We start from the raw sequence: 11,788 nt of genomic DNA, 5'->3' as shown, positions 1-11,788 counted from the left end.
GGATTAAGGGTTTGGATTTCTACACTATAAAATGGGGACGAATGAGAGTTTGGCCCCCTGGTTCCTGAGATTATCATCAGAAGAGAGAGCAGAGGAGAGCAGAGAAAGGCCACGTGGAGGAGACCAGGAGAAGCAGCCAAGATGGCGGAGTGCTGAGTGAGATGCCAGTTTGTGTAGAGTTTGTATCTGGGTTAAGGAAGGAGATGGGGGAACCTGAGGAGAATAAGTCTGGTGAGCTAGAAACCTTTGATTCTAGGAAACTCGAATAAGTCAGTGGCTTTGTGAGCACTGAATGTGATTGGGTTTTGGAGCCCAGTGTGTATTTTTACTTGCCTGCCGGGTGCAAGGTAGGATTAAAGTCTATGGCCCACCAGTTTTTGGCTCCATGGTTTCTTTACCGACTGTCCAAATACAATGCAAACCTGCATGGGCTGGGCTGCTGTGATAGTGGCCCTGGCCCTGCCTCCTGGCTCTACAGACTCTCAAGGTAACACAATCAAAAGACATTTGCAAATCTTTCAGGGTTTCTCTTTCTTCACTAGCCTAGAGGTATTTTACTCTCAAGATCCCAGGAAGGGAGGAACTACAATCAATGCAAGGTGGTATGAAAATTCAGCCTCCTATTGAAAGAGAAGTTTTTTAGTTAACCTTAATTCTTTCAGAGATTTTAAAACCAAATGACCCTAGTCATCCTTGTAAGTCAGAAGACTTTTACATTTTTTTCCTTAATTTTTAAAGGAAAGGACAGAAAAGCCTGAACTTTTCTTCCTATAATATCGGTTGGGCAGATAAAATGTATTATGCTCACTTTGTTAAAGGAGGCCATTGCCCAGGTGATATTAATGTGTGTGAGAATCCCTGTAGCCTGGGGCTTGGTTTTGGGATTAAGCCTTTCCCACCCATTTTTGATGTGGGTTGGTACAATCCTATCATGCCTCAGAGGGTGACTTTGTATTAGAGACTTCCCTTTTTTGTATATTGGATTAAGGGTTTGGATTTCTACACTATAAAATGAGGATGAAGCGGGAGATTGCGCTCTTGGTTCCTGAGGTTAGCATGAGAGAGCAGAGAGAGTAGAGCCAGCAGCGGAAGGAGGCCACGTGGAGAAGGCCAGGAAAAGCATCCAAGATGGCGGAGTGCTGAGTGAGATGCCAGTTTGTGTAGAGTTGTTGACCGAGGGCGCACCACGAAGACTCTAGACCCAGTGTGTGGGTAAAACAGAAGAAAAAGTTTATTACACTCGCGAGCGGGCTCAAGGCAAGGAGGTGGCCAAGAGCACTCTCAGTCTTTTTGCAAGGGCTTTTATACTTTGGTAGGCAAGCAAGCAACCATTTACAGAAGCTGAGTTGGCAGTTAGTCGGTAACCCTTATCCTATCTCTATCTTTATCAGGAACACATACCTATACGTGTAAGCAGGTTGGGGTCCAGCTGCCTCCTGTAAACTAGCTCTAAGCAAATTTCTAAGTAGTTTATGGTAGGGAGCGGTCAATTCCTGCTTTCTTTAATTTTAGACAAAAGGTCAAGCAGAATTTTTCCACTCACGGTTACATTTCCTCCTCTTTCTCTTGCATATCTCTAATCCTAGAGATCTGAGTCCTGGTTTAAACTTTCATAATGCTGTCTTACAATCATGAGTTTTACGGTCCCTATTTGCCCTTGCAGGAAGGTGGTTAGTTTTTTTAAGACACACAGTTGAATAGTGACAACTAGCAGTAGTACTATAAGGGGTCCTGCCAAGGTGGAGATGAGGGTAGTCAACCAGGGTGATTTGGTATACCACCCTTCAAACCACCCCTGCTGATCCTTTAATCTCTTTTCTCTAGCCTTCAGCCTTTTTTTTAATTTGCTCATGGAGTCTCTTACTACTCCAGTGTGGTAAGCATAGAAACAGCATTCTTCTTTTAAAGCAGCACATAAACCACTCTCTCTTAAAAATAACAAGTCTAAGCCTTGTTGGTTTTGCAACACAACCTCAGAGAGGGAGGTCAGTGACTTTTCTAAGGCTTCTATCGACTGCTCTATGGCCTTTAAATCCTGGTTAATAGCAGACTCTAGCAAGGCCATTTGTCTGGGTCCTTCAACTAGGGCAGCAGCTCCTGTTCCTACTTCTGCTCATACCCCGGCTCCCAGCAGTACTGCTAGGGTGAGTGTGACAGGCTCTCTTTTATGTCTGGTCCACCCCTCAACTGTCTCTTCAAAGTCCTCATCCCCATGATATATAAGGCGGGGGGGAACACTCTAACCATTACACAAAAATCCTGTGAGTTGTTAAAGGCCTGAGTGGACACACAGGGAGTCAGGCCCGTTCTGCAAGCCCACCAAGTACCTTTTTCAGGGATTAAATAGGAACTGTTAGGGGAAATTGAAATAGTCTGCAGGCATTGGGCCTTGTCTGAGGCAGACGGGGTTCCTAGACATATTACAAGGAAGGGGTCTAGCAGGGTCCGTGGTCGGGATGTCCCAAGTCTCCAGCCCTGCTGCAAGCTGACAGAGGTCTGGATACAGGGACGGCCATCAAGTCCAGGGGGAATGGTCATTGGAAGTCACTTCCCATACTATGTCACTGGTCCCTGATATCACCTGCCACGTCTGCCAGGTCGGTTGGTGGGGATTTGTTGTGGTGGCGGACACGCAGCTTGAGGGGATTATCTGTTTTCTCCACTGTCCACTGGTCATCAGGAGCAGGAGGCTTGAGGTGTGACGTATGGATCCAAACGGCGATGCCATCGACCTTTACAGTGGTGGGTGTGATGAGGAGGACTTGGTAGGGTCCCTTCCAGCGGGGTTCGAGTGTTCGGTGTTGGTGTCTCCGGACGTAGACGAAGTCCCCAACCTGGTAGCGATGCGGGGTCCCGTCTCCTGCCGGCTGGTAAAGGTCAGATAACTGCTTCCATAGGCAATGTTGCACTCTGGCCAGGGCCTGTAACCTAACAGACAAGGGGGTATTCGGGATATTTATGTCAGAGAGGGATAAATCCCAAATAGGCGGAGGGGTTCCAAAAAGTATTTCAAAGGGAGTTAGGTTAGTTTTAGCAGAAGGGGTATTTCGAGCCCGGAAAAGAGCATATGGTAGGAGCATTACCCAATCTCTATGGCCAGTCTCTATGACTAATTTAGTTAAGGTCTCTTTAATTGTTCTATTCATTCTCTCTACCTGTCCTGAACTTTGGGGTCTATAAGCACAATGTAGTTTCCAATCAATCCCCAATATTTTGGCTACCCACTGGCTTACCTGGGCCACAAACGCCGTTCCGTTATCAGACCCTATTACCTTTCGAAGGCCAAATCTAGGAAAGATTTCTTCCATAATTTTCTTAATTACCACCGCCGCCATCTCATGTTTTGTAGGGAAGGCTTCTACCCATCCTGAAAAGGTGTCTACAAAAACTAAGAGATACCTTAGTCTCTACTTGGCAGGTTTTACCTCAGTGAAGTCTACTTCCCAATATTGGCCTGGTGTGGGGCCTCGGAGATGGGTTCCTCTGGTTCCTTTGGCTGGGTAGGCATTCACCATTTGGCAGGCCTTACAAGCTTTGACTACTTCCTTTGCCATTTGCCTCTTCTCGGGGGTGGTCAATGATTTATCATCCTGAAGCAGTTGTACCAGTTTGTCAGTCCCAAGGTGGGTGAGACGGTGGGCCATCTGGAGGAACGTCCGAGCATCCTCAGGTTCCTTTAAGTGGGTCAGGGTGGGGGATGGCTCTGCTTCTATAGTAAGGATGTTGGAGGCAGTCCTCATGGCTACCGCTCGAGCCTCCTTATCGGCCTTCCTGTTGCCTTTGGCTATTGGGTCTTGCCCTTTCTGGTGCCCAGGGCAATGGACAATGGCCAGCTCCCGTGGGAGCATGACAGCATCTAAGAGGGCTAGGATTTCTTGTTTGTGCTTAATGTTTTTACCTGCTGATGTGAGCAGGCCCCTTTCTTTGTAAATTGCCCCCATGCACATGTGCAGTGGCAAATGCATACCTGCTGTCCAGTGTAGACGGTGGCCCGTTTTACCACTAGCCAGTTTCTAAGGCCTTTGTTAGAGCTATTAGTTCTGCCTTTTGGGCTGAGGTTCCTGGGGCAAGTCTCTCTGACCAGATTACTTTTTCCTTGTCTACCACTGCAGCCCCAGCTCTGCGTTCTCCTTCACACAGAAAACTGCTTCCATCAGTGTACCAAATTAAGTCAGATTGTGGCAATGGTGTGTCCCATAAGTCTTTCCGGATCCCAGCCTCCATGGCTAGGATATCCCTGCACTGATGGTGGACAGTTTCCCCCTCTTTCCTGGGTAGCAGGGTGGCTGGGTTCAAAACAGTTGGAGAGCCAAAGGTGAATCCTGTCTTTATCTAACAGGAGGCTTTGGTAATGAGTAATGCGGGCATTGGTTAGCCAGCGGTCTGGAGGTTGTCTGATTATGCTTTCCAGGGCATGGGGGGCGACAACAGTCAATTTTTGGCCCAGAGTCAGTTTGTCGGCATCTTTGACCAGGAGGGCCACAGCGGCGATCACCCGTAGGCATCTCAGCCACCCTTTTGCAACTGCGTCCAACCTCTTAGAGAGATAAGCCACCGGCCATTTCCAGGGTCCCAGAGACTGAGTCAATACTCCTCTAGCTATCCCTTCCTTCTCATCTACATAGAGAGTGAATGACTTCTCTATGTTGGGGAGTGCTAAGGCCGGGGCTGACAACAGTGCCCTCTTGATTTGGTCAAAGGCATTTTGCTGTTCATCTCCCCAGGTATACTCAGTTCCATCCTTTAACAAGGGGTACAGAGGGGCGGCTAGTGCGGCAAAGCCGGGTATCCATAGTCTGCAAAAACCTGCTGTGCCCAAGAACTCCCTGAGGCCCTTCTGATTTTTCGGAGGCGGGATTTGAGTTACAGTCTTTTTCCTGGCCTCAGTTAGCCATCTCTTACCGTCTCGGAGAGAGTAGCCCAGGAAGGTGACTTCGAGTTGGCAGATCTGGGCCTTTTTGGCGGATGCCTGGTATCCCAGTTTGGCCAGTTCGACAAGCAGTTTCTCAGTTCCCTGTTCGCACTGCTCTATGGTGGCGGCTGCAAGTAACAGATCATCAACATACTGCAACAAAGTTACCTCAGGGGTGGAGGCTCAGTAGGCACTCAAGTCCTGGTGCAGCACTTTGTCAAAGATGGTGGGAGAGTTCTTGAAGCCCTGGGGTAGCCGCATCCAGGTGAGCTGTCTGCTGAGTCCGTTCTCAGGGTCAGTCCATTCAAAAGCAAACAGGGGTTGGCTGTCCTCATGCAGGCGCAAGCAGAAGAAGGCATCTTTCAGGTCCGGTACTGTATACCACTTCCTGTCAGGACTGAGGGTACTGAGGAGGTTATAAGGGTTTGGGACTGTTGGATGTATGTCCATTACCCGACTGTTAACCTCTCTCAAATCCTGGACTGGTCTATAGTCCCCTGTCCCTGGTTTCTTCACTGGTAGCAGGGGGGTGTTCCACCCTGATTGACAAGGACTCAGGATCCCTTGTCCTAGCAGCCTCTGGATGTGAGGTCTAATGCCTTCCCGGGCCTCTTTACTCATGTAGTATTGTTTGACCCTTATGGGGGTGGTGGAGGGTTTTAAGTATACTACCACCGGAAGCCTTTGTACTGCCAATCCTGGCCCTGCCGTTTCTGCCCAGGCCTCTGGGAAGCTCTGAAGCCACCTGTCTTCTGTTGAATGGGGTCCGGGGGCAGGGGTCTCATACAGTTTATACTCATCTTCAGCAGACAAGGTCAGCATGGTCACAACAGGCTGACTGACAAGAGGGTTACTGAATCTTACTTCTGGTCCCTGAGGTTTGAAATCAGTACTCGCCCCCAACTTGGTAAGCAAATCCCTCTCCAGCATCGGGGCAGGGCATTCTGGTATGACCAGAAAGGAGTGCTGTACTTTTCCCCTCCCCAGGTCCATTGTCCTTTCAGTTGTCCATGACCTATGCTGGCATCCATTTGCCCCCTGGACCAAGGATTTTTTGTTTGAGAGGGGACCCAGCGGGCTCTGCAGGGTGGAGTAAACTGCTCCAGTATCTACCTCAAAATTGATTGGTGTCCCCTCCACATTGAATGTTACCCTGAGTTCGGGGAGGGGGTCCGAACCCCGATGCCCCTAACCTTCCAGGGCAAGGAGGTCTGCGGTCTTCTTCTTTTTCTTGGGACAATCTCTAGCCCAATGTCTTTCCTCTTTACAGTAAGCACATTGATTGGATCCCAGCTTCTGGCGCGGGCCCAGGATGCTATTCTTTCCTTTCCTATCCTGCTTCCCTACTATGGTAGCCAAAATCTTCATTAACTCTTTATTTCTCCGTTTATCTCACTTATTTTCCTGCTCCTCACGTTCTTTTATAGTATACCTTATCAGCTTCCTTGACTAAATCTCTCAGAGCCATGTCCTGTAACCCATACATCCTCTGGAGTTTCCTCCGAATATCAGTAGCTGACTGTCCTATAAAAGCCATAGCCAGTGCCCTCTCTGTTCTTCAGACTCAGGGTCGAAAGGGGTGTACCTCTTATAGGCTTCTATTAGTCTCTCTAGGAATCTGGATGGGGATTCCTCTGGCCCTTGAATTACTTCTCTTACCTTAGCCAAATTAGTGGGGCATCTTGCTGCCGCTCGGAGACCCATCATCAGAGTCTGGCGATAGAGTAAGAGTTGCTGCCTACCTTCAGGCGTATTAGGGTCCCAGTTAGGCCGCCTCAGGGGAAAAGCTTCATCTATAATGTTGGGGAGTTGAGTAGGATGACCATTAGGTCCAGGAACCAATTTCCTGGCCTTGAGGAGAATTCGGTCTCTTTCTTCTGAGGTGAAGAGGATACCTAAAAGCTGCTGGCAGTCATCCCAAGTGGGCTGATGGGAAAACATAAGAGACTTGAGAAGGTCAGTAAGTTTGACAGGATCCTCTGAAAAAGGTGGATTATTGTTTTTCCAATTGTATAGATCTGAGGAGGAGAAGGGCCAATACTGAAGTGCCGGCATGTTCTCCCCTTGGCCGTCAGGGACAGGGGGTCCGAAAGGTCGAAGGGGCAGGGTGACGGCCACGTCATCTGGGTTTTGTGCTCTCCGGCTCTGGGTACCTTGGGCTGGACCCTCCACTGATGGTCCCCATTCGTCCTGATGTGGGGCCCCAAGCTGGGGACCTGCAGTGCTGGCAGGGACATCCCTGGGATAGGGAGGCGGGAGTCCCGAATCAAAAAGAATAAAGTCAGTTTGAGATTCAGGGAGAACAGAGGAGGGAAGGAGGATACAGGGACGAAACAGGCGCCGTTGGCTCTGGAGGTTTGAGTGGAAGCATAGAGCAGATGTCTGGATGAGTTAGAGCAGGTCTGGGAGGGCCGGGAGTAGTGGAGAGGATTATTGGAAGGGAGGGTGTAGGGGGAGGAAGGAAAGGTCGGACGCAAAGAGGAGGGTCATCGGCCAGGTCCTCCCAAACCCAAATATAAGGCTGTTGATCCGGATGGCCATGAGGTCCTGGATTGAAGACAACTGCTTTAACCGCCTTTATGGTGTCTTTGTGAAAGGTTCCAGTGGTCAGCCAACCTACTCCGAAGGTGGGCCACTCGGAGGCACAGAAAGTCTGCCACTTGCGCTTCTTAAGAAGAAGAGACAGATTATGGGCTCAGGCATCAACCTCAGACCAATGAGACAAAGTCAGGGACAGTGGGGTGGAAGTTTTCTGTCCCATTTCAAACCCAAAAAGACAATAACACACAAATAAGACAACAACCAAGACAATCACAAAGACGAATAGACTAAGCCGGCTGCGCCGTGAATGGCAAAATGAAACTAAAAATAAACCTAGCGGACTGGACCAACGAGCTCGGTTGGAAACTGGCAACAAATCTACAGATTCTGTCTGAGACAGCAGATGGACTTCCAAGCGTCCTTGGTCGTCCTCACACTCCAGGGCGTCCCCCGGAGTCATGGCCTGCGACCCCCTGACATGTCTGTCGGTCGCAGCCAGGAGGGACTCACGTCCCTGCCTGACAGCCACCGCCAGTTTCACTCACCAAGCGTCAGGTGTGCGTCTCGTGGTCTGCGAGGAAGCGAGATCTCGCTGGGGCCTCCAAATGTTGACCGAGGGCACACCACGAAGACTCTAGACCCAAGTGTGTGGGTAAAACAGAAGAAAAAGTTTATTACACTCGCGAGCGGGCTCAAGGCAAGGAGGTGGCCAAGAGCACTCTCAGTCTTTTTGCAAGGGCTTTTATACTTTGGTAGGCAAGCAAGCAACCATTTACAGAAGCTGAGTTGGCAGTTAGTCGTTAACCCTTATCCTATCTCTATCTTTATCAGGAACACATACCTATTCGCGTAAGCAGGTTGGGGTCCAGCTGCCTCCTGTGAACTAGCTCTAAGCAAATTTCTAAGTAGTTTATGGTAGGGAGCGGTCAATTCCTGCTTTCTTTAATTTTAGACAAAAGGTCAAGCAGAATTTTTCCACTCACGGTTACAGAGTTTGTATCTGGGATAAGGAAAAAGATGGGGAACTGAGGAGAATAAGGCTGGTGAGCTAGAAACCTTTGATTCTAGGAAACTCGGATAAGTCAGTGGCTTTGTGAGCACTGAATGTGATTGGGTTTTGGAGCCCAGTGTGTGTTTTTACTTGCCCACTGGGTGCAAGCTAGGATTAAAGACTATGGCCCACCAGTTTGTGGCTCCGTTGTTTCTTTACCGACTGTCCGAATCCAATGCAAACCTGCATGAGCCTGGCTACTGTGATAGTGGCCATAGCCCTGGCTACTGGCGTTACAATATCAATATTAATTTGCAATATTAGTCTCTTACAACAAAGAGAGCACTTGAACAACAATAAAATGTAATAAGTTCATTGCGCTTGAGCACGGAGGCTCCAGCTTGAGCTCGGGATCATAGACATGACCCCATGGTTGCTGGTTTACCTCAAAGGTCGCTGCCTTAAAGCTGAAGTCGCTGGCTTGAGCAAGGGGGGTCACTGACTTGGCTGAAGTCCCCAGCCTGGCCCATCCTTGAGCCTTAGGGGCTGGACCCACATGTCCCCTCTCGGGACACCCCATTGTGAGCACGCATGCACGCAAAAGCGTGCCCCTGGGACAAGCAGTCAGCCTCAGCACTGTCTCCCACATAGGCACGTTGGCGCTAGGCGTGCGGGGTGCCTGGAGCATGGGGGGCCCGAGGGGCGGCACTGAGGGAGTGGCAAGCAAGGCGTGGGCCTCGCCACAGGTGAGCACGGGGCAGTAGGCTGGAGCAAGCCTGGACTGGACCCATCAGGGCTAGGGGCGGTTCCGCTGGCGTTTGCACGGGTCACGTGGCTGCGTCTCCCCTGGCAACCGAGGTCTTGAGGGACTTCTGCGCCTACTTCTCCCGGGAGAGGTGGCCACCATGGGTGACTCGGAGAAGGCACGCTGCCCCAACGTGGAGAGGAACCAGGACGCGTTGCTGCGCACAGGTGATGAAACGCGGGAACCGCGCTAGAACCAGGTGGGAACCGCGGGTGGCACATGGGCCAGTCTGTGTTGGGGCTGCTCCTTCAAGCGCTTCACTTTGGGTACCACAATTTTGTTTCTCCCCAGACCTCAGAGCCCCTCAGACTGCTTCCATGGTTCACCACTGGCAGGCCACCAGACTCGCGTTGGAGGACACTGTTGATTTACATGAAGAATGGACTCAGAGGCAGCAAAGTGAGGGGCCACAGGCATGGTGCTGCCCTTTAGAAACTGACCCAGGGTCAGGTTCCCTCCTCTTAGTGGCTAACAAGGGACAGAGCCTGCATTTAGCAAAGGAGCGAGATGCAAACAGTATATTGTGCAATAAGGGGCGATTTGCTACACTGCCTCCATGTGTAAGTAATTGCACATATTTATAGATGAGCTTATGAGCAAAAATGGTATAAAAGTATAAAAGCACGTAAGAAATAACTCATTAGAACACTTGTCATCAAAAGAGGAGAAGGAAGGTCTGGCCAATGAGCAGTGCTCCCGGACAGGGTTGTCTGGGTAGTGCCGGACACATTGCGGACGAGAAAGGATTAATCATGGTGATTTAGGCAGCTGGGGTTGTGGGCCAGGGTAGGGACCATTGTATCAGGCCCTGTGTCAGCCATTTCTTCAGTGTGTCTGGTTTCATGAGGGTGTGGTCAGTAAGGTCCTTCTGCTTTCATGTGTGTAGCATTTAAACAGCTTAAGACCAGATGTGATCTCTAACTTCACCCAAATGGTTTTTGTTGTCCACGGACCTGAGGCTGTGTTCCCAAGACTGTTTGGTGCTGACCAGACTCTGATGATTAAGGAAGGGCAAGGATGCCCAAATGTGTAAGGGTGGAAGAATAAGAAGGAAAAGAGGCAAGATGGTCATTGTACCATTAGACTGGACAAGGTCACTCTGAAACAAGAAGACAGAAAGGAGCCCTGGCCAAGTTTCTTAATTCAAGAGAGAGTTGTCCCCATACACCAAGGTTGTGGGTTTGATGTCCAGTCAAGGCCCACATAAGAATCAAACATTGAAGCCTGACCAGGTGGTAGCACAAAGCACAGAGCATCAACCTGGGACAATGAGGACCCAGGTTCCAAACACCAAGTTTGCCTGCTTGACTGAGGGGTTGTTAGCTTGATCATGGGGTTGTGGATGTAACCCCATGGTCACTAGTTTGAGCTCAAGGTTGCTGGTTTGAGCAAGAAGTAACTGACTCAGCTAGAGTCCCCTGGTCAAGGCATGTATGAGAAAGCAATCAATGAACAACTAAGGTACTGCAGCTATGAGTTGATGCTTCTCATCCCTCTCCCTTCCTGTCTCTAGCTAAAAAAAGAAAAGAAAAAAGAAAGAATAATCAACCACTAAATGCAAAAAATGAGTGGAACAACAAATCAATGTTTCTCTCACACTCTTCCCTTCTCTCTCTCTTAAATCAATAAAAAGAATTTTATTGATTTTAGAGTGAGGCATGAGAAAGAGAGAAGGGGGAGGCAAACAGGAACAGGAAGTGTCAACTTTTTGTAGTTGCATCTTGTATGTGTCTTGACCAGGAAGCCCAGGGTTTCAAACCGGTGACCTCAACATTTCCAGGTTGACGCTTTATTCACTGCTCAACCACAGGTCAGGCTCAGTGCTGCATTTTATCAAATGCATTTTCTGCATTTGTTGAAATTATCATGTGGTTTTTCTCCTTCATTTTTTTAATGTGGTGAATTACATTAATTGATTTAAGAATGTTGTACCATCCTTGCCTTTCCAGAATAAATCCCACTTGATCATGTTGTATGATTTTTTTTTCAGTATTGCTGGATCCAGTTTGCTAATATTTTGTTGAAAATTTTAGCATCTAAATTCATCAGAGTTATTGGCCTATAATTTTCTTTCTTTGTGTTGTCTTTGCCTGGTTTTGTAATCAGAATTATGCTCGCCTCATAAAAAAACTTGGAAGTGTTTCTTCCTCCTGAATTTTTGAAATAGCTTAAGAAAGATAGGAGTTAGTTCTTTGAATATTTGGTATAATTTACATGTGAAGCCATCAGGCCCAAGAGTTTTGTTTTTTGGGAGCTTTTTGATACCAGTTTTAATCTCTTTTGTTGTAATTGATCTGTTTAGGTTTTTTGATTCTTCCAGATTGATTTTTGGAAGATTATATGTTTCAAGTAGTTTGTTCATTTCACCTAGGTTGTTTAATATTTTGGCATACAGTTCTTCATAGTATTTTCTTACAATATTTTTTATTTCTGTTGTGTCGGTTATTTCTCCACTCTCATTTATTTGAGTCCTCTCTTTTTTTTCTTTTTCTTTTTAACAGAGACAAAGAGAGAGTCAAAAAGAGGTATAGACAGGGAC

General features: G+C 48.3%; 1 protein-coding gene across 1 annotated transcript; it reads right to left on the bottom strand.

Moving 5' to 3' along the window:
* Positions 1–4,171: 4,171 nt before the first annotated feature.
* LOC136318334 (uncharacterized) lies at positions 4,172–7,673 on the bottom strand. Its single transcript, XM_066250691.1, is given in 5 exon segments — positions 4,172–5,040; positions 5,107–6,335; positions 6,337–6,460; positions 6,463–7,169; positions 7,252–7,673. Coding segments are annotated over 5 exon segments (3,351 nt in total).
* Between the last annotated feature and the right edge of the window lie 4,115 nt (positions 7,674–11,788).

The sequence above is a fragment of the Saccopteryx bilineata genome, unplaced genomic scaffold, assembly GCF_036850765.1.
Source record: "Saccopteryx bilineata isolate mSacBil1 unplaced genomic scaffold, mSacBil1_pri_phased_curated manual_scaffold_44, whole genome shotgun sequence".
Lineage (NCBI taxonomy): Eukaryota > Metazoa > Chordata > Mammalia > Chiroptera > Emballonuridae > Saccopteryx > Saccopteryx bilineata.
Note: the sequence above shows the minus strand (reverse complement) of the source record. Positions and strands in the feature narration are given on the sequence as shown.